General features: G+C 46.1%; 1 protein-coding gene across 3 annotated transcripts in view; it reads left to right on the forward strand.

The window, feature by feature from the left end:
• GHDC (GH3 domain containing) overlaps positions 1-23,467 on the forward strand; it is a 150,335-nt gene that overhangs the window by 71,233 nt on the left and 55,635 nt on the right. For all 3 annotated transcript variants that reach the window (XM_040329740.1, XM_040329739.1, XM_040329738.1), the window contains exons 6-8: positions 2,340-2,411; positions 2,503-2,636; positions 11,122-11,210. In XM_040329740.1, the coding sequence (XP_040185674.1) occupies positions 2,340-2,411; positions 2,503-2,636; positions 11,122-11,210 (295 nt within the window). The remainder of the gene's footprint in view (positions 1-2,339; positions 2,412-2,502; positions 2,637-11,121; positions 11,211-23,467) is intronic.

Raw genomic sequence — 23,467 nt, forward strand, 5'->3', positions numbered from 1 at the left:
ACGTCCTTTTTAAAATCAGATATCTCCTTCTTATAGGCCCGTTTAATCCTGTTAACACAGTGTTCAAAATCAGCTTTGGTAGGCAGGGACCTAATATAGCTGTGCAGGGAGCGTATCTGAGCCTCCATGTCCCATCCCTCACCTGAGCCCAGGGAGGCATTGGAACGGCTCCTAGTGAGCATAAAGTCAGATTCCCCAGGGAGAGAAAGGGGGCCATGTGCGCTCACCTGGGACTGCAGGGAGGACTCAGAGCGTGCTGGGGACGGAGGAGCCGGCGCCATCTTGGCTTCAGAGCGGCGCTGTGATGCGGCCCGGGATCGGGCGAAATAGTCCTCGAGATCGCCTCCTTTCCGTTCCCCGCCTGAGCCCTTCTGTGCCCGGGGCTTATCTTTCCCCATGTGCCGAGTTTGGGGTGATTCTGGGCTAAATTCTAGCAGCGGTAGTGTCCGTGGAGCCGGGTGTCCAGGGAGCCAGGAGAAAGCACGTCTCACTGCTCCATGCGCCAAGCCACGCCCCCCATGAGAATGGATTTAAATGTTTTGGTTACACCTATGTGCAGAGCTGCATGTCCTGCACAAAGAATTGACAATATTTTCATAATGCTGGTTAGGCTTTAAAAAATACTCATCAACACAATAGAGCAGGGTCAATATGGATGTGTGGATTAATATTTAGGGTTGAAGATATTTTTATTGGTAGAATATACAGAACATTAGAAACACAATTGACACATTGTTTACAGAAAAGCACCATTGAGCGTGCCAAATGGCTCCTACAGCAGCGCTTGCGCCTAGTATTTTGCATATGATCACATGTTCAATATGTGTCAAACAGTAATATAGCATAAGGGAGAGAAACAAGTAGGAAAGAAGATAGAGTGAAGAAGGGATCAGAGGAGGGGGAAACGGGGAAGAGAGAGGGGTCTGCTGAGATAGACAGGGCAGGAGAAGCGTGTACTTGGCGAATGAGGAACAACCAATGGTGGATTAACATTTAGAATTAAAGAGTGTAGTCTCTGGTAAGTCAGGGGCTCCAATATGGTCACTTCTGGCAAGAGACTCATTTAGAGGGAAAATAATAAGTCTCAGGCTTCATTTCCATGGACGTTTTTCCAGCCACTTTTTTTAGCCTGTTTTACAGCTTAAAAACGCCTGTCCATGTTTTTTTTTTTTTAGCTGGAGCTCAAAAACGCAGTGGTAGCGTTTTTGCGCATTTGAGCGTTTTTTAACGTCTAGCGTTTTTACAGCTCTAAGACTGGAGCTTCTGAACGCACTGGTCCTGTTTTTTTTTTGCTCAGCCATCTACAGCTCAAAAACATCATGGTGGGCATGAGGCCATAGACTTACATGGAGAGCCGTTTTTTAACTGCAAAAAAAGCTCAGAAAAGTGGCTGTAAAAACGTCCATGGAAATGAAGCCTTAGTGGCCTTATAAACTATAGAAGGCCTAGCACAGAGGTAGGCAACCATGGCCCTCCATCTGTGGGGAAACTATAAATCCCATCATGCCTGTGATTGTCAGGGTCTTACAATGCGTCATGGGACTTGTAGTTTCAAAACAGCTGGAGGGCCGAGGTTTCCTACCCCTGGCCTAGGGGTATACGTTTGTAAAACCTAGAACTTGTATGGTATAAGTTTTAAAGTAAGATCCAGTTGATAGAATTGTCAGAGGGTAGCAAAATCCCAAAGCGGCTGATAAATACCTTATTCCATGAAGCTTGAGAATATTATACTGGCATGTAGCGCCCTCCTAGGTAGGTGCTAGAGTGAGTGTATTATAGTTTTTGGTTTCTCTGCAAGAGTGTGAGAGAGGAACAGCAGGTACATTTATGTGCTGTGTGCTTAATGGAGAGCTGTGATTGTTAAAGTCTGATCAGTGTGCCCAGATGCTGCTCATGCTGTCTTGAACTTTCACACTGGTCTAGCAGCTATGGAAAGTGCTGGACTGTGGGTGGAAACCATGCAGATGGGAGCATGAATATTCATACAGCCCTGGCCAATTACAAGGAGAGGTGCCCCTAGGCATGATGGGTGCCTGTATTTATATTTGATGAGCACATGAGCTCTGGGTCTTCCTCCATAGAGAGGTCCAGGAGGGGAACAAGCTAAAGTTAGAAGCTGATTGGCTGCCAACCACAGTTGCACCAGATTTCGCACTCTTCAATTTTTGTAAATCAACCCCAATGAGTCACCTGGGTATGATGGGTCTCCCGGATGGATCAAATACATTCTATTGCACCTTTTGGAAATGCATAAAAGGTATGCATAGTTTACAACTAAGAATGTGTTCAGAAGCTTTATTGGGCTTCCATAAGGATAAATATGAATCTCTATGTTTCAGGTACCGGCTTGGGGACATTGTACAAGTCACTGGATTTCATAATCGCAGTCCTATATTGGAACTCCTATACAGGTGAGTTAATCATGGACCTTTTTTTTTTTAGTTAGTCTGCTAATATTGTATCTCTACAACCCTGAATCATGTGAAAAACATTATTTTGCAGGAAAAGCCAGACCCTGAATGTACGTGGAGAGCGAATTTCAGAATCTAGTTTCTATAAGTCTCTTCTTCATACTGTAAACATGTGGCCGGGGGCCTCCCTCCTCAACTACTGCTGTGCAGAGAGTACAATTATGGGTATGTAGTCAGTTTTAACATTGTTTTGGTACTAAAGAAGGATATTTGTTACGTGATGTAGCCTTTGACATCTGTGTAGGTACTGTGAGTAATGTCGTCATGCAGTGCCCCTCTCTTCTTCCATAGTGTATTCCATTGTGTAAGTTGAGAGGTTTCCAAGAAGCTACATTCCAAGATGGTGCCATTGCACTTCCAATGTACAGGAATTGGACCTCTATTTAGGGTTCAGGTCATGACTGTTTTTCTTCAGACGTCACCCCCACCCACTGATTTGCTGTATCTTCTACCTGTTTTTTATCAGTTTGGGGGTACACATGATCTTCTACCCAATACTCCCAGAATGTAATGCTTAGGTCTGATTGGCTAACCGCCATGCCCACACATGTTTACACTGAAGACAGGAGAAGGTCATTAACCCTGTGTAAGATTTGACACAGACCATAAAAGGGCTTGCATATGATGTACATGCAGTGCCGATCCTGACCTCCCTGGGGCCCTAAGAAAAATGACATGTCACATTAAAGTTGGGAAGCGGGGGGGACAAGTCACATTAAAGATTAAAGTTAAGAAGCAGGGGGGGAGGGGGTGTTCTGCTGTCGGAAATTACATCTTACATTAAAGTGAGAGGTGGGGGGTGCAGATTTCTTACCTCTTCTCCCATGCAGCCAGCGAGTTGAGAAGCGGGATGAGGGTCCGAAAATGACTTATCACCAGGCGGGGCCTTTAGTAATTTGGGGGGCCCTCCGCAGCTTTGCAGGGCCCGAAGTGGCTTGCATAGTGAGCCTATAGGGCGGATCGGCCCTGTGTACATGATTAGGCTTGATACACCTGCAGGCAACTTGAGTGGACAGTTCGCGCAGAGATGATAAGTATTTGTGGGTGGATAGATCTGTTCTAAAACTGCTTCAGACCTGTTCTGGAAATATACAATTCATTGCTAAACTGAAGATTTAATTTTAAATTGAAAACTGTACTGGTTCACAAAGCAAATGTCTCTGCTTTGTGTAGGTAATGTGTATACTATACTTTTTAAGGCTCCTCCTTAGCCAGTTTATGTTTAGACTACGGGGGTTGATTAGCAATAAATCAGTGATGTATTATCAGTTGTGGGCAATGTGTGCAGTGCACACAGGCCTCAAAGGATGTGGGGCCCACTGTGCCTTTGCACATTGCACAACAATTATGGGAAAAGTCTGTTCCGTTCCCCTTCCTGTGTCTCAGCTGCAGCTGCACTTGTCACAGGTAGCTGCAGCAGAAACGCTGTTTGTTTATTTTGGGGGTGGGGCGATAAACACTGATGTGAGAGTAGGGGGCAGGGCTGTGATTGCCAATTGTTGGCCTTTAGCACATGCCCCCTCCCCAGCATAAGCAAACGGTGTATATGTTGCAGCTGCATGTGACATGTGCAGCTGCAGGGGAGACACAGAAAGGAGATTGGCTCCTCTGTTCTTCTTCTACCTGGACTCTTCACATTATTCTGTGATTAGTTGTAATTTACCCCACCTACTGGACCAAGTAATAGGAGAAGGGGGAGCCAAAGCTGCATTACCCTGAGCACTTTGAAGAGGCCAGGGAGAAGGAGAACCAATGAAAGCAGAGAAGAGGAGGGCTGTTTGTACTGTGAGACTGAGTGTCACTTACTACTGCACTCTGCACCCTGTGGCATTACTGATCTATAAACTCTGCATCACCTACCGAATATGACAGGGTTCAGGGGTCACTAGTAAGTGGTGCAGAGATCAGGGTAAATTATGCAAAGTTCAGAGGTCAGCAGTAAGTGACGCCGAGGTCAGTAGTAAGTGATTCAATGTTAGTAGCAGATAGTCTGTGACAGAGTTCAGAAGTCAGTAGTAAGTGACACAGAGGTCAGTACTGAGTGATGGAGAGTTCATGGGTCAATAGCAAGTAATACAGAGTTCAGGAGTGAGTAGTGAAGAGTTCAGAGGTCAGGAGTAAGTGACTCAGATTTCAGGGGTCAGTAGTAAGTGACTCAGATTTCAGGGGTCAGTAGTAAGTGACTCAGATTTCAGGGGTCAGTAGTAAGTGACTCAGATTTCAGGGGTCAGTAATAAGTGACTCAGATTTCATGGGTCAGTAGTAAGTGACTGAGATTTCAGGGGTCAGTAGTAAGTGACTCAGATTTCAGGGGTCAGTAGTAAGTGATGCGATTTCAGGGGTCAGTAGTAAGTGACTCAGATTTCAGGGGTCAGTAGTAAGTGACTCAGATTTCAGGGGTCAGTAGTAAGTGATGCGATTTCAGGGGTCAGTAGTAAGTGACTCAGATTTCAGGGGTCAGTAGTAAGTGACTCAGATTTCAGGGGTCAGTAGTAAGTGACTCAGATTTCAGGGGTCAGTAGTAAGTGACTCAGATTTCAGGGGTCAGTAATAAGTGACTCAGATTTCAGGGGTCAGTAGTAAGTGACTGAGATTTCAGGGGTCAGTAGTAAGTGACTCAGATTTCAGGGGTCAGTAATAAGTGACTCAGATTTCAGGGGTCAGTAGTAAGTGACTGAGATTTCAGGGGTCAGTTGTAAGTGACTCAGATTTCAGGGGTCAGTAGTAAGTGATGCGATTTCAGGGGTCAGTAGTAAGTGACTCAGATTTCAGGGGTCAGTAGTAAGTGACTCAGATTTCAGGGGTCAGTAGTAAGTGATGCGATTTCAGGGGTCAGTAGTAAGTGACTCAGATTTCAGGGGTCAGTAGTAAGTGACTCAGATTTCAGGGGTCAGTAGTAAGTGACTCAGATTTCAGGGGTCAGTGGTAAGTGACTCAGATTTCAGGGGTCAGTAGTAAGTGACTTGGATTTCAGGGGTCAGTAGTAAGTAACTCAGATTTCAGGGGTCAGTGGTAAGTGACTCAGATTTCAGGGGTCAGTAGTAAGTGACTCAGATTTCAGGGGTCATTAGTAATTGATGCGATTTCATGGGTCAGTAGTAAGTGACTTAGATTTCAGGGGTCAGTAGTAAGTGACTCAGATTTCAGGGGTCAGTAGTAAGTGACTCAGATTTCAGGGGTCAGTGGTAAGTGACTCAGATTTCAGGGGTCAGTAGTAAGTGACTTAGATTTCAGGGGTCAGTAGTAAGTGATGCGATTTCAGGGGTCAGTAGTAAGTGACTCAGATTTCAGGGGTCAGTAGTAAGTGACTCAGATTTCAGGGGTCAGTGGTAAGTGACTCAGATTTCAGGGGTCAGTGGTAAGTGACTCAGATTTCAGGGGTCAGTAGTAAGTGACTTAGATTTCAGGGGTCAGTAGTAAGTAACTCAGATTTCAGGGGTCAGTGGTAAGTGACTTAGATTTCAGGGGTCAGTGGTAAGTGACTTAGATTTCAGGGGTCAGTAGTAAGTGACTCAGATTTCAGGGGTCATTAGTAATTGATGCGATTTCAGGGGTCAGTAGTAAGTGACTCCGATTTCAGGGGTCAGTGGTAAGTGACTCAGATTTCAGGGGTCAGTAGTAAGTGACTTAGATTTCAGGGGTCAGTAGTAAGTGATGCGATTTCAGGGGTCAGTAGTAAGTGACTGAGATTTCAGGGGTCAGTAGTAAGTGACTCAGATTTCAGGGGTCAGTAGTAAGTGACTCAGATTTCAGGGGTCAGTAGTAAGTGACTCAGATTTCAGGGGTCAGTGGTAAGTGACTTAGATTTCAGGGGTCAGTAGTAAGTGACTTAGATTTCAGGGGTCAGTAGTAAGTAACTCAGATTTCAGGGGTCAGTGGTAAGTGACTTAGATTTCAGGGGTCAGTAGTAAGTGACTCAGATTTCAGGGGTCAGTAGTAAGTGACTCAGATTTCAGGGGTCATTAGTAACTGATGCGATTTCAGGGGTCAGTAGTAAGTGACTCCGATTTCAGGAGTCAGTAGTAGCTGATGCGATTTCAGGGGTCAGTAGTAAGTGACTCAGATTTCAGGAGTCAGTAGTAAGTGACTCAGATTTCAGGGGTCAGTAGTAAGTGACTCAGATTTCAGGGGTCAGTGGTAAGTGATGCGACTTCAGGGGTCAGTAGTAAGTGACTCAGATTTCAGGGGTCAGTAGTAAGTGATGCGATTTCAGGGGTCAGTAGTAAGTGATGCGATTTCAGGGGTCAGTAGTAAGTGACTCAGATTTCAGGGGTCAGTCGTAAGTGATGCGATTTCAGGGGTCAGTCGTAAGTGACTCAGATTTCAGGGGTCAGTAGTAAGTGACTCAGATTTCAGGGGTCAGTAGTAAGTGACTCAGATTTCAGGGGTCAGTCGTAAGTGATGCGATTTCAGGGGTCAGTCGTAAGTGACTCAGATTTCAGGGGTCAGTCGTAAGTGATGCGATTTCAGGGGTCAGTAGTAAGTGACTCAGATTTCGGGGGTCAGTAGTAAGTGACTCAGATTTCAGGGGTCAGTAGTAAGTGACTCAGATTTCAGGGGTCAGCAGTAAGTGAAATGACATTCAGGGGTCAATAGTAAAGAGACAAAGTTCAGGTGTCAATAGTGACTCAGAGCTCAGGGGTCAGTAGGAAATGAGGCAGAGTTCAGAGGTCAGTAATGACTCGGGGATCAGTAATAAATGACACAGATTTCAGGGGTCAATAGTAAGTGACACAGAGTTCAGAAGTCAGTAATCGGGGATCAGTAATAAATGATGAAGAATTTAGGGGTTAGTAGTAGGTGACGCAGAGTTAAAGGGGTGTAAAGCCTGAAGGTTTTATATCTTCATGAATTCTATGCATTAAGATAAAAAGTCTTCTGTGTGCAGCAGCCCCCCTAATACTTACCTAACATCCCTCTCTGTCCAGCGATGTCCACGAGTGTCTCAGCCGTCCGAGATTCTTCTTCCTGATTGGCTGAGACACAGCAGAGGCGCCATTGGCACCCACTGCTGTCAATCAAAGTCAGCTAGCCAATCACGGGAGAGAGGGGGTGGGCCGAGTTGGGGGTCCGTGTCTGAATGAACACAGAAAGCTGCGACTTAGCTCGGGTGCCCTCATAGCATAGCCGCTTGCTGTGGGGGCACTGAACAGGAGGGAGGGGCCAGGAGCGCTGAAGAGGGACCTGAGAAAAGGAGAATCCGGGCTACTCTGTGCAAATCCACTGCAACAGAGCAGGCAAGTATAACAAGTTTATTATTTATTATTGTCTCCTACTACTAACCCTGAACAGATTCCCCAACATCTAATAATGGGCCCTGTCCCTACCAATTTACCTGCATAGCTACTGTGCTGTACTTTCCCTATTCAACACTCTCATTCTATACCAGTGGTTCTCAACCTTTCCATTGCCATGACCCCTTGATAAAATTTCCCAAGTTGTGGGGACCCCCAACAGTAAAATTATTTTTGTAGCGTGAGTTGTCAGCTCCCAATGCAAGACAAGTAATTTGCACCCTTAACCCACGGACATTTAGCGCTCCCTGAGTCCCTTCCACTCATACAGTATTAAAACCCCTTATGGTACATTTTAGGATGTACCACTCTTTCTCTTGGTTCTCCTTTTTTTCCCCTTTATCTCTCTCTATCCCAATTTCTTGTTTTTTTCCCCATCCCTCTCTCTAGCCGTCTTTCTTGTGCTTTCTCGTATTCTCTCTCTCTTTTTATTTGTTCCTCCCCCTCTACTGGCGGGGAGTTGGGATCAGTGGCAGTGCTGGGGGGAGTTTTGATCAGCCAACTTAGGTACTCTGATTAAGGTCATCTGCTGATCCGAGAACTGTAGTGGGGACTTTAAAACGGCAACTATAATCACAAGTGGTGTTACTCAATGTACCTCCGGCTTCACTGTGTCTCCGACTTTGTGCTGTCTCGCAGCAGTGACACCTATGCCGAAATCAGGAGATAGGGTCTCCTCCAGCCCCTCCCACTCCACATTCATCACCAGTTAGCTGACCTCTAGTCTCTGTCCCCCAGCCATGATGTAAACTGAATGGGAAGCTCGAAGAGGCTGAGTGGGCGGCCGCGGGCTTCAGGAACAGCCCAGGATTTTGTGACCCCTGGCAAATTGTCATTCGACCCCCGAGGGGGTCCCGACCCCCAGGTTGAGAACCACTGTTCTATACTATGCAGGTCAAATTTGACTCTGTGTAACCACATCACTTTAAGTCACTCCCAATATGTAAAGCAATTAGAAACATGCCTATTCGTGCTGCAACACGCTGCATGCACCACATTTTATTATTCACAGCCCAGTGGGCCCAACTTATAGTCTTGCACACAAGCCCGCTGCCTTCAGAAAACGCCCCTGCATTGCGAAAAAAAGAAACAAATAATGTAGCTGCTGACATTTAGTGCCGGTTCACACTACAGCGACTTGGGATCCGACTTGTGTCGCCCCAAATCGTGCAACATGAGAAATTCCATTGACGTGAATGAGAGCCACCTTAATGTACACTACTGAAGTCGCTCTGACTTCAGAAAAGGTTCTTGTACTACTTCAAGGCGACTTCTAGGCAACTTGTACCCATTGATTTTAATGGAAGTTGCCTCAAGTCGGATCAGTGTCTTAACCGCTTAAGGACCGCCCACGCCATATATACGGTGGCAGAATGACACGGACAGGCATCATCTCTACGTGGCCCTTTAAATGCCTGCCGCCTTCCCCGTGAGTCGGACCGCGGGTCCCGTGGACTCGATCGTCGCGGGGATCCCTGCGATCGTCTCACGGAGGTATAGAGCGGGGAGATGCTTGTGTAGATGCATCTCCTTGCTCTGCCTAGTGAGAATGACACTGATCTTGGCTCGGTGTACTCGGAACGGAGATCGGTGTCATGTGACACAGAGCCCATCCCCCCTACAGTTAGAAACACAATCCAGGGAACACTTAACCCCTACAGAGTCACCTATTGGTTAACCCCTTCACTGTCAGTGTAATTTTCACAGTAATCCGGGCATTTTTATAGCACTGATCGCTGTGAAAATGACAATGGTCCCAAAAATGTGTCAAAAGTGTCCGATGTGTCTGCCATAATGTCGCAGTCATCAACAAAATCACAGATCGCTGCCAAAAAAAAAAAGAATTAATAAAAATGCCATAAAATTATTCCCTATTTTGTAAGCGCTATAACTTTTGGGCAAACCAATCAATAAATGCTTATTGCGATTTTTTTTTTTTTTGTACCAAAAATATGTAGAAGAATACGTATCGGCCTAAACTGAGAAAAAAAATTGTTTTTTTTATATATTTTTTGGGGGATATTTATTATAGCAAAAAGTAAAAAATATTGAATTTTTTTAAAAATTGTCTCTCTATTTTTGTTTGTAGCGCAAAAAATAAAAACCGCAGAGGTAATCAAATACCACCAAAAGAAAGTTTGTGGAAAAAAAAGGACATCAATTTTGTTTGGGATCCACGTCGCACGACCGCGCAATTGTCAGTTAAAGCGACGCAGTGCCGAATCTCAAAAAGTGGCCTGGTCTTTGACCACCCAAATGGTCCGGGGCTGAAGTGGTTAACTGAAGCAACTTTACAGGAAGAGAAAATAGTTTTCTCAGGCAAACCCCTCCCACAGAGCTGATTATTGTTTGATTGGCCACTGGCAATTGCCTGTCCTGGAGGCAACTTGAAGTCGCGCGTTGTAAGTCGCTCCAAGTCGCGCTAAAGTCGCTTCGCAAAGTCGCGCTGGAAGTCGTGTTTAGGGCTGCAACTAACGATTATTTTCATAATCGATTAGTTGGCTGATTATTGTTTCGATTAATCGGATAATAGCCTTAAAAAAAAAAAGGAAATTAGCATTGTTGTTGGTCAGATTACAAAACACAAATTGCCACAAAAACACATTACATGCTTTTCTGCAGCTTCTCTATTGAAGTATATTGAACCAATAAAAAATAGCACCGTTTTGCGTTAAAAAGTCCTTGCCCTTTCCAAATACACAGCAGCTGAGAAAAAAAATCATGGATGTGAACGTGTCCCATAGGAAAACATGTAAATGAACTGTAGTGTGTTTCTGCAAAAAACAGAGGTGTGACCCAGGCCTGAGATGTTTAGTAACATAATGGGGTTAAAAAAACAAAAATAAGTACAAAAAGAGCAAATAATCGCTACTGTAAGGGGTTCATTTTTTTACTGTGGGTCAGGGAAAGTAATATTTACAGTAGCGATTTGCTTTTTTGTACTATAAAGAGATCATTTTAGTTTTTTTTTTTAACCCCATTATGTTACTGGCCGATTAATCGATTCTGAAAATTGTAATCGATTAATTTCATAATCGATTAGTTGTCGGTTAATCGATTAGTTGTTTCGGCCCTAGACGTGTTGCCCCTGTGTGAACTGGCACTTAATAAACATGCACTCACCAGACCAGGGATCTGGTGCTGTCATCACCCAAGCCAGTCTTTGGGTCACCAACACCTCCATCTTCATCTTTTCAGGTGAAGTTCCCCTTTAAATATTTTGATAATATTGTCACGCAAGGAAGTAGAGGAGGTTATCAATGATATGTAAGCTCATCAAAGAATGTTTGCACTCAGTAGTAAATTATATGTAAGTCTGTGTTCTTATAAATAGTAAAGTGATATTTTCTTTTCAGGTCAATTCTCTGGGGGCTCCGACCCTCACTATAAGGTGTTTGTTGCCCTAAAAGGGGTGAGGGACCTTTCTGAGGAGCAGAGATATAAGGTGAGCATGAGCCAGTGATAACTCTAATTTATAATAATTTGGCTTTACACTTTTTCCTAAATGCTCAAACTGTTACCAGGTTCAGAATTCCTAACTTCTCATGACGTTGTATATTCAGTTACTTCAGTAAAGTGTATTTAGTTATAAAGTACAGTACAAGCTGACCAGGTTTTCACATGATTTTGGCAATTAAAGCCCAACTGGACGACCTTTATGGCTCCAGGGCCAACTACAACCAGACTGAACTGGCAGCCTTTTTGGGGACGGTTAGGTTACCCACGCTGGAAGGGGCAGACGGGGAACGCCTAGAAGCAGATATATCGCTGGAGGAGATACAGGGGGCCATTGGGTCATTGCAGGCGGGTAAGACACCAGGGTCTATGGGCTCCCAGCCGAGTTCTATTCAAACTTTGCAGAAACCGTGGCACCTAAATTGAAGGCCCTTTTGGCTGACCTACCTTCTATTGGCAGTCTTCCTGAGTCCATGGAGGAGGCGATTATTATGCTGATTCCCAAACCCGGTAAGGACACCCAGGATTGCGCTTCTTATAGACCTATTTCGCTTTTAAATGTTGATGCCAAAATCCTAGCGAAAGTTCTGGCATGTCAACTGTTATTGAAGCCCTGATCCATGTGGACCAGACAGGGTTCATGCCGGGTAAGGGAACAGACATAAACCTAAGACGCCTTTTTCTTAATCTCTCACTCCCGCATGACAACCAGGGCACTAGGGTCATCGCTTCCCTGGATGCCAAACAGGCGTTCGACTCTGGAATGGGTCTATCTCTGGGAGGTTCTGAGACGGTATGGTTTTGCAAATTCTATATAAAGCTCTCAGGGCACGTGTTCGTACCAATGATTGGCTATCACAGACATTTCCCCTTCATAGGGGTACACGGCAGGGGTGCCCCCTGTCTCCCTCCTTGTTTGCCTTGGCCTTGGAACCCCTGGCTATTCTGACCAGGGACTCTACTGAGGTCAGGGGATTGAGGGTGGGACGCTTGGAGGAGAAGTTGTCCTTGTATGCGGACGATGCCCTTCTTTACCTCAACGATGCGGGTTCGTCACTTACTGCCGCCCTTAATATTTTTGATACGCATTTTTGGGTATATGGATAAATTAGTCTAAGTCTGTGCTTTTTCCAATCGATGAGCGGGTGACCACCTCAGCCCCTTCCTTCCCACTAAAATGGGTTGAGGAGTTTCGGTATTTGGGAGTGCAGGTGACTAGAAAGGTGACCGACTTTTTTGATAAAAATCTACAACCGCTTTTAACGTTGCTTAAAACATGTTGCTCTTCGTAGTCTGGGCTCCCACTAAATCTGCTAGGCCGCATCAACCTAATTAAAATGATGATTCTCCCCAAATGTAACTATATATTTCGTAACTGTCCAGTCTGGGTGCCAAATTCATTCTTTCAAGAAATAGACAAATGCCTACTCTCCTTTATATGGAATGGGGCCTCTCCCCGTCTGGCTAAAATTACGCTGTACCTTCCTCCTCAGTTGGGTGGCCTGGCGCTGCCTAATTTTAAGGTGTACGTCTGGGCAGTAATGCTGGTATCCGCCTACTGGTGGTTTCCGAGCACTAGAGCCAATGCAGCCACCTGCTTGGAGGCTGCCTTCCTGGGGTCCCTGCTCGATCTCTGGAACTTTATCTATAGGGGGCCGGGGGCGTACCGAGCCCTTCCGGGCCGACGAGGGTCACATGGCGAATCTGGAGAGCTGCAACGCTTTTCCATTCCGGGCCAGTTATCTCCTGGTCAGCCTCTGTGGGGTAACCCTGCACTTTCCCATTTCCGCACTATTCAAGATCCCCAGCTGTGGGCGAGATACAGGGTTAAAACTATTAGCGACATTATGACCATGGGTACTCTCCTGACCTTTGCACAGTTGTCTCAGCGGTTCCAGCTGCCGGGCTGGATGCTGTTCAGATACTTCCAGTTGCGACATGCTGCTGCGGCTTGGTTTCCTCAGAGTCCTATTCTTAAAGTGGACCCTATAGAAGATATATTAATGCCTGGGGAACTGGACAAGCCATTGTCAACGCTGTATGGAGCTCTTCTATGCACTGACATACCCAGGATGGAGAAGCTTTGGGAATATTGGAAGGAGGATATTCCCTCCCTGGATATGGAGGATTGGGAGGATAGTTTAGAGCGGGGACCTAAGATTGTAATTTCATCCCGAGATAGGTTGATCCAGGTTACGTTTTTCCACCGGGTTTACTATACACCTGTAAGGTTGCAGAGGATGTACCCTGATCGGGACCCTATATGTCCTAGATGCAAACTTCACCAGGGGTCCTACATACATATGTTCTGGGCATGCCCCGCCATATTGACATACTGGAGAGCGGTCTTTGATTAAATCAACCTTCGGTTGCAGCTTGACCTGGTCCCTACGCCCTCCCTGGCCCTACTGGGCATTCCTGATGATGACCAGCGCTCTCATCACTCCAAGCTTCTCATTGCTTATCTCCTCTACTGTGCCAAAAAAGAAATTCTAATGAAGTGGGCGTCCCCAGACCAGCCAGCATTGTCCGCATGTGAGGCTATGGTAAGCGCATCCCTACCATTGTATAAAATGACCTATTCCAACAGGGGATGTCATTGGAAGTTTGAAAAGGTGTGGGGCCCTTGGACGTTGACTTGACTTGATAAGTGTTGAAGGGTGGGGTCTGGATGTTAGGTATATCTAATGCTGCTACTACCACGGCTTCTTCTCAGGGAACCTATGATGTGTTAGGTTTACGGACCTTGTGAAACGCTTATTGTCTGCAATGATTCATGTAAGATGTACTGTACTAGCCTATTGTGGTGTTTTGTTTACCTGGTTTGTGACACGCATCTGTCTCTCTGCATATGTTGTCTAATACATATTTTTCAATAAAGCACAACTGTTTAAAAAAAAAAAAAAAAAAGCCCAACTGGACCTTCTGTTTAAAGTGACATAAAGTGGAACTTTTGTCAGAAAATTAAGCCCTGCTAGATCACTTCAGACTGGCCTCTTTTTTGCAGGTATAGCTATGTAAAACATAAAAAATACCTATATAGTGCCGTACTGTTTAAAATCCAGTAATACACTGGCTCACCCTGCTCTGCACATGCTCAGTTGCTCTCTACTTTTATGTGCAAGCAAAAAAATGCTGTTTTTTTGTTATTGTTTTCATTTTATGTGATTGGGTATTCTTTGTAGAGTGAAGCCTTATCCCATTTGTTAAGCTCTAGAGCAACTGCACTTGCAAAGTGCATAGTCTATTTGTCTTTAGTAAATCTATCCTATAGTGACAGTGGTAAGCACATTAATGCCACCTTTTTTCTTGCATTATATGCTGTTTAGTTATTATTATAATACTATAGGATTCATATAGCGCCAACAGTTTGTGCAGTGCTTTACACAATGGAGGGAGCCAGTACAGTTACAAAACAATGAAATACAAGAGGGTTATTAGGGCCCTGCTCATGGCAGCTTGCACTCTTAAAGGGAGGGACAAGTGGTACAAAAGGTAATAACCATGAGAGAGATGAGCTGATGAAAATATTAAGATAACATTTTTAGGAAGAGGTGGGATAGGCTTCCGTGAAGAAATGCAATTTCAAGGATTGCCTAAAGGTAGACAGAGTAGGAGATGGCTGGGCAAATTGGGCTTTCCAGATAATGGGAGAGGCTCTGGAGAAGTCCTGGAGGCAAGTATATGAGGAGGAGACAAGAGAAGCTAGCGTGCAGGAGGTTTTTGGCAGGAGCAGAGAGAACAGTTTGGGTGATAAATTGAGACAAAATTGGTGATGTAGCTTTTGGGAGAGAGGGATGGTGGACACCGAGTGGCTGGTAATGTAGATTAATCTGGCAGCCACATTCATGATAGCCTAAAGGGACCTATGTAGAGGTAGGCCTATGAGAAGAAAGTTGCAATAGCTTGGTGGTTTAACTGGTTAAGAAGGGGTATATTTTGGAAATGTTCTGGAGGTGAAGTCTATAAGATTTGGTTAATGATTGGAATTTGATTAGAGTCCGGTATTACACCTAGCAACCTGGCATAAGGGGAGGGACTGATAATTGTATTATAAATCTTGATAGAAAAGTCTGGAAGAAGAGCAAGGGCACATGGTAAGGGAAGAGGGGGTGGGGGTGGTTAGTATTATGAGCTCTGTTTTAAAAATATTTAGTTTGAGGAAGTGGTGTTACATCCATACTGCTATGTCAGTTAGTAAGGTAGTAATGCAAGAGGAGAATGAAGTGGTGAGGTGCTGAATAGAGAGATAGATTCTTGTGTCATCAGCATAGAGATGGTATTGGAAGCTGTGGGAGGTTACCAAGTGACCAAGAAGGGGTCTGAGGACAGAGCCATGAGGGGCCCCTACAGAAAAAAGAATTGGAAAGTAGGAGACCAAGTTGTAGGCCACACTGAAGGTATAGATACAAGGAGAGACAGAAAAGAGCAAAGTCCAAGAGATTTGTAAAAAGGAGTAGTTAACAATATCAAAGGCAGCAGAAAGGTCAAGTAAAAGTAGTATGGAGTAATGGCGTTTGGTTTTAGCAGTTAGTAAATCATTAGTGAGTTTTAGTTCCTGTGGAGTGTTGCGAGCGAAAGCCAGGCTGTAAGGCAGGGGTGCCCAACCAGTGGCCCGGGGGCCACATGTGAACCGCAGAGCTTTCTGATGTGGCCGGCGACCTCCTGCTCTGGGATGGTGGGTTGGCGAGCCCGGATTGCAGGTTGCTGACCTGCCATCCCAGAGCATCAGTGTTGTGAATGAAGCCAGCGGTAGAGGAAGCAAACAGCTGCATAAGCCAATGCTTCCTGTATAGCATTGGCTCCTCTCCTAGGCGGCGTGATACCAAATGCACTCTGCCTGGGACATGAATGTTAGACTGTTATTAAAGGTAAGTTTATTAAAGGGGTTGTAAAGGTAAAAAAAAAATTCCCCCCAAATAGCTTCCTTTACCTTAGTGCAGTCCTCCTTCACTTACCTCATCCTTCCATTTTGCTTTTAAATGTCCTTATTTCTTCTGAGGAATCCTCACTTCCTGTTCTTCTGTCTGTAACTACACACCGTAATGCAAGGCTTTTCCCCTGGTGTGGAGTGTCGTGCTCGTCCCCTCCCTTGAGGGGGGAGGGGGCGAGCAGGTGAGTCAGGACGCTCTCTAGGTTGCAGATAGAGAAAGGAGCTGTGTGTTGGTGGTAAGGTAAAGGAAGCTATTTAGGAAAAACATTTTTTTACCTTTACAACCCCTTTAAATCACAGTGTATATATGGGCATATCTGTTCTGCAGTGGTTACCAGGCTGTTTTCAAACTGATCCGCAGGTGTAGCACAGTGTACCTGCAGGTTACTGGCATGCATAGACTTCTGGTTTTCCCTTTGGGTTTGGTGCGCTTTCAGAAAGTGCACTACACCTGTAGGATAAAATGGAATTCTATGGCAAAGTGTAGCTAACCCGTAGGAAAGCCACAGGTGCACTGCGCCCGCAGTGTGGGTAGACCACAGACCATCAGTGTAAAAGCAGCCTTAGGCCCCTTTTACATGATCGGTTCGACCCAATCAGACCCACCTTTCACCTCTATTAAGTGGTAGATGTAAACCGTTTACACCCACCTACCTCCAATCCAATCTGCTAAAATGCCGAGTGGACACTGACCTGTCATTCTCTCATTGTGGCCCTTGACTGGTTACTAAGTTGCTTAAGTGGCCCTCGCTCCTTAAAAGGTTGAGCACCACATTGTAGACTAGGCATTCTAGAAGTTTAGAGGTGGGAGCAAGGAGATGGGTCTTAAATTGTTCAGATTGGGGGGGGTCCAGTGTTTTTTTTTTTTTTTAAGTATAGGGGGACCAGTGCATGCTTTACAGGGTAAAGAAAAGTGCCAGTAGAGAGGAAAAGATTGAAGACGTGTGAGAGAATATAGGTCAGAGCTAGAGAGTGGCCTATATTAGTTGCAAGGAAGCAAGGTCCAGGAGACAGGTGGTTAGGTGGGCCTTTTCCATAGTAACAGAGTCAAAAGAGGAAAGAATTACAAATGCTGGTGGACAGGGTGTGTTAGATAGGAGAGACACCTGTACAGTGGAGAAGTCCCCACAAATTACATCAAATTATTGGCAATCCCCTAGGCAGTGAGATAAGGTGGTGGGAGGCAACGTAGAGAGTCAAAGGTAGAGAAGAGCCGTTGACTGGGTAAGAGGATGTTAACAAGAGTGATGAAATAATTTTTTGGGCAGCAAGGAGGCAGATTTTATTTTAGAAGGGCTGATTTGTTTACAGGGAAGTCTTGCAGGAACGTGGCTGCTATGTCTCTTGAGATATCTGGTGTCATCAGTTTGCCAAGGTTGTAAAGGTTGGAGTCTGATTCTGTATGTAGTAAGAGGAACAAGTACACCAACGTGGATGAGAGTGAGGTGTTGGAGACAGAAGTGGCCAGACCAGGGCAGAACAAGGTGAGATAGAGGTGGTCAGTAGCAGAGAAGTGACAAATGTTCCCTATGGGTAATCAGCTGCTGCTTGACTGGATAGGTGGTTGAGGACAGGGAGACTGCAAAACTGATAAGGTTGTAATTGGAGAGAAGAAAGGGGGTGTTAGAGAGGTTGCAAGGAGTGCAGAGATGGGAGAAAACCAGGTCAAGGGTGTTGCCTTCAGAGTAGCTGTGTGTGTCTTTTTTGTTAGCTCAAAAGATGAGGTTAAGTTGAGATACAGCCCGGCTGTTAATATGACACACAAACTTTTTTTTTTTTTTTTTTTTACACAGGTATTGTTTTTTAAATAGTGTGGCCAAGAACAAATATTTCTCTCTTTAGATATTGTTAAAATATTGACAATGTGTAAGAGCCGGTACACACTGGGGCGACTCGTCAGGCGGCTGAGCCGCCTAACGAGTCGTGTCCCATTCAATGCAATGGAACCGTTCTAAAAGGAGTGACGCAAGTCAGACTTAGAAAAAGGTTCTTGCACGACTTCGGGGGCGGCTCGGGGCGACCTGCATTGACTTCTATACAGAAGTCGTTTTGCAGGTCGCCTCTGAAGTCGACTTCAGGATGACTTGCAGAGTCGCCCCCGAAGTCGTGCCGCGGAAGTGTGAACCGGCTCTAAGAGCCGACTTTGGGGGAGACTCGGCAAGGCGATCTCAAGGCGACATGAGAGGCAACTTGCAAAATGACTTCTGTATTGAAGTCAATGCAAGTCGCCCCCAAAGTCGTACAGGAACCTTTTTCTAAGTTGGAGCGACTTGCGTCGCTCCTATTAGAACGGTCCCATTGACTACTGCGGACCGCGACTTGTCAGGCGGCTGAGTCGCCTGACAGGTTACCCCTGTGTGAACCGACTCTAATGCATCATTTTTGCAGTCATTGTTATATAGATGCTCACAGTGCCTCGAAAAAGTATTCATACCACTTGAAATTGTCCACATTTTGTCATGTTGCAACCAAAAATGTAAATGTATTTTATGTGAAAGACCAACACAAAGTGGCACATAATTGTGAAGTGGAAGGAAAATGATAAATGGTTTTCATAATTTTTTTACAAATAAATATCTAAAGTGTGACGTGCATTTGTATTCAACACCCTTTACTCTGATAACCCTAACTAGAATTTAGTGGAACCAACTGACGTCAGAAGTCACCTACTTAGTAAATGGAGTCCATCTGTGTGTAATATAATCTCAGTGGCCCGGATTCAGGTACGACTTGCACGGGCGCAATCGCGATATGCGCCGCGCAAGTACGGATTTGCGCCCAGGCAAATATGCGGATGACCCAGAAAACAAGCTAAGCATGAAATTAGCCATTCTTCAAGGGAGGCAGTTTCTCTGCCCAGGCGCAATTAATGGGCATTTTTGCGCAGGGTGCAACTTGCGCTCTCATTGTTTTCCCTCAGCAAATATGCAAATGAGGAACTAACGCTGATTCAAAAACCTGCGCGTGTGAGGCGCAGTTTGCACAACAAGCGCGCAAGCTGTTTGGCCTGGGCAAACTTGCACATTATAAAAGCAGGGGCAAGTTAGCAACAGATGGCCACAGGTCAGCTGGAGAGCAACTACAGCAGCACCGTTACGGACGAGCTGAGCAAGCAGAGCACCCACACTTTCTGGACCTCACATCTGTGTGCCAACATGCCAGGGGCAGCTATGGTTCTAGCAATACTACAGAGTGAACCGACTCGTAGGAGGGCCCGGGAGAGGATATAACGAGTGCGCAGGAACATCTTTGCCATGGGGGATTCGGAGGTGTATTGCATGTTTAGATTCAGCCCTGAAGTCATCCTGGAATTAGCCACAATCCTGCATGATGACATCACCAGCCAGACACATCGTGGACATGCAGTGGAGCCACTGGTCAAGGTAGTGGCAACCCTGCATTTCCTGGCAAGTGGATATTTTCAGCGCACAGGTGGAATGGTGGCTGGGATGTCCCAATCCTCCATGAGCAGGTGTGTGCACCAGGTTGTCCCCGCAATCCTGAGACGCATGTCCCACCAGTTCATCAAACCCACCCAGGAGGATCTGCGGCAGAAGGCAATCACAGATTTCTACCAAATTGCCAGATTCCCACGCACTGTGGGGGCCATTGATTGTACCCATGTGGCACTACGGCCCCCCCCTGACCTAGAGCATATATACTGTAATAGGAAGCACTGGCATTCCATCAATGTCCAGGTCATAGTGGATGCCCATGGCCTCATATGGCATGTCCGTGCCAAACACCCCGGGTCCTGTCATGACAGCTTCATCTACCGTCAGAGCCCCATCCCCACCGAATTTGAACAGAACATGTATGGGGACAGCTGGCTGATTGGTGAGTGACATGGGTGTCAGGTATGACTGTCCCCCCCCCATGATGCAGACATCACGAGGGGCACATGCATGACTAACATCCTCCTGTCTTTTCCCTTCCAGGTGATGCGGCATATGCACTGGGACCCCATATGATGACCCCATTCCGGAACCCCCAAACCCCAGGAGCGGAAAGATATAACGAAGCACACGCACGTACCCGTGCAGTGGTGGAGCGCCCATTTGGCATCCTTAAGTCCCGTTTCAGATGCCTGGATAAATCCGGGGGGACCCTGTTGTATTCCCCAAACTTTGTATGCAAGATCATCGGTGCATGTTGCATTCTGCACAACTTTGCTGAGAGAAGGGGCCTGCAGATTGACATACGTGATGACCTGACCCCCGAACCACACAATCCCCCCCCCAAGAAACTCTACCCGGTCTACTGAGGGAAGAGCAGTCAGGAGTGGTCTCGTGGAACGTCTCTTTTCACGTTAAACACACACATTAATCATGTCACAAGTAGAATGCACGCGTGCACACCACTGTGGTCCCTAGCACACACACCCCACATGCACCCAAAATTGGATTAGACCCAAGGATACCCCATGGTATTAGGGAGCAGCAACGCCGCGTCAAGGCTCCAATTATGTTGCTGTCCATTCCTACACCTTTCACATGGCAGAGGGTGACACCCCTTTTGCAGCAGGAGTGACACCACCCCCCATTCAACAAACCAGTCACACTGTAGTATACACTCCTTACCGTGTGTAGGGACTATAAAATAAAAACTCAAACTTTGAGTATAAAATAAAAGCTCATAACCTGAGCAAACAAAAAATATTCAAAAATCTAAAAATTATGAGCATAATCAAAGTAAATAGAAAAAGCTCCTTATCTGAGCACCAAGGGATATAAAAAAAACAAAAAAAAAGGCACAGGAAAATATATATATTTTTTAGACATCCTCGTGCCAAGGGTGCCCCGGCTCTGGCTCCTCAGTCGCCGTGGTTGAGCCTGGGGTGGGGATGGAGCATGGGGTGGGAATGGAGGGGGGGGGAGCAGCATCCCCTACTTCATCACTCCTGGCAGGTGGTGCCTGCCTGCCCTCCATGGCGTTGGCCAGGCGGGTGAGCACATTGTTGGTTTGTGCCAACATCCACAGCTGCCGGGTGGTATTGTTCCTCTGGTGCCGCCGGGTAAGTCTCCCCTCCTCCCGCACAGCAGCAGTGTTGGCCTCCACCGCACCTGCCAACCTGCTCACCTCCGCTGTGAGCAAAGCGGTGGCGTCCTGCTGCTCAACCATGCAGGTGACCATGGCTCCACAGTTCGCACTGACTTCCTCCAGGCTCTCTGTATCTCTTTTCCCCCGGTCAGCGTGCAGGGTGAGGGCCTGCTGCACAGAGGAGGAGGAGGATGCCAGGCTGTCCGCCACCCGCCTCAAATCAACCACCATGGCCCCTATATGGCGGGTCTGCCGGGCCTGTTCCTCATGCAGCCCTTCTCGGAGGCTGGAGGGTACACCCCTCGTTTTGCAAAGAGCCTTCCTGGGAGGAGAGGCTGGGGCCCGTACTGAGGGAGACGTAGGGGAGGGGGCCACACTGGTGGTAGGGACACTGGTGGTAGGGACACTGGAGGGAGGGACACTGGAGGGGCGTGCCCTGGAGGGGCTTGCCCTGGAGGGGGATGACGTGATGGTCGGGGGGGTGGTGGGGAGGTCAGGGATGGTGGGATCCTCCTGGAGGAAGACAGAGTCCTCCAGGTGGAGGATAATGGACTCCTCCTCCACTTCCTCCTCCATAGTTGGCCTATGGCCGCTCTCCTCCTCCACCAACATGGCCAGTATCTCCATGGGGGTTGACTGTACAACCTGATGATGTGGGGATGGCGTGGGTCGCCCTGCAGCCGACGACGGCCCAGCTTCATCCTCAACATCTGTGGATGACACAAAAAAACACATGTTGCTGGAGCCACACACTTGTCACATGTTCCCTTCTACCCCCTCATATGTTCACTTCTACCCCCTCCCACACCACCGTTTACACACAGAGCTCCACGTCTTGTCCCTGTAGCCGCCAGGCACTCGCATTGGCACACGGCCAGTTAGAGAATTAGAACCACCCCGCGGCCGTATAAAGTCGTACGGCCGTCGGGTAGTGGTTAAGGCACTGTATATGTGGGAATACAGCTGTTATAATTTAGGTTATGTTTTTTTTTTTTTTTTTTTGTAGGCCATTGAGATTCACTCTTTTGGCTTAGTTCTATGCTTGTCCTGGCAAAGTATATAGATGTTTTCATTGTGGTGGGATAGGAATTGAAAGGAAAATACGAACAAAAAAGGGAAAAAAATGGGAGAATGGAGGTAGTAAAGGGCAATAGGTAATGTTGGGGGAAAGAATAGGTTTGGTGTACAGGTGGCACTATTGCATCTACATTTCTTAGAAGGGTAGTAGAAGAGGTCTGTCTCTGCCTTCTAGACAAATACACGATTGCCAATGAGCTAAGATGCTAAAAAATAATGGTAGGTGTCTTGGAGAATAATGGCCATTTTTCATTTTCTTCCTCATTTTTGGCTGAACTATATTGACTTGTCTTTTTTCAACCTACACTTGCTACCTTCAGGCGATCTCTGAAAACTCATCTTTCGGGGAAACCTATCACGTCTCCAACTAATCTTCCATCAGCTCATCTCCCACAGTTATAACCTTTTGTACCACCTGCCCCGCCCTATTAGAGTGTAAGCTCTTCTGAGCAGGGCCCTCTTAATCCTCTTGTATTTTATTGTATAACTGTATTGTCTCCCTTTTATATTGTAAAGCGCTGCGTAAACTGTTGGCGCTATATAAATCCAATATAATAGTAATAATCTGTTTGCAAGTATATGAATCTGTCCGTCACACCAACGTGTGGTGTGACACCATGCTAGAATTGTTGTAAACCAGTGGTTGTCAACTTGCAAGAAAAAGGAGTCTCTCATGCGGCCCCTAATGTCTCCAAAGGTCCACATATTTTATTTATTATAGGTAATGCTACAGAAAACTGTCACAGACTGAAGACTTCATAAAGGAAATGCTCAGGGATTATTCTACTAGAGTGGTTGGAGACTGAAGTTGCGCTATAGGACACTGTCACAGAATAGGGACATGTTGCATGAGATTTTACTACAATTAAGGGACCCTTTGCTGACCGCTGGGGCCCAAGAGCCGCACTCCAAACACCAAGGGGCCACACAGGTTGGGTACCAGGGTTGTAGACACTCTGTATGGATTCCCCACATACTGTCTTGGTCTACTAAAAAATGTTGTTTTTATTTTGTCTGTTGTACTGGGCAAGCATAACTGTACCTGTAGCACATATCATTGATTGATCCTGTTTTTTAAACTTGCTTGGTCGGGTGCTAAAGATAATAGTTGTAGTAATAGATGGACTTGTGTCTTTTTTCAACCTGACTAACTATGTAATGGTGAGGTTTATTGCAGCTGTTGTGCATATTTACAC

This window comes from Rana temporaria, chromosome 12, assembly GCF_905171775.1.
Source record: "Rana temporaria chromosome 12, aRanTem1.1, whole genome shotgun sequence".
Classification (NCBI taxonomy): domain Eukaryota; kingdom Metazoa; phylum Chordata; class Amphibia; order Anura; family Ranidae; genus Rana; species Rana temporaria.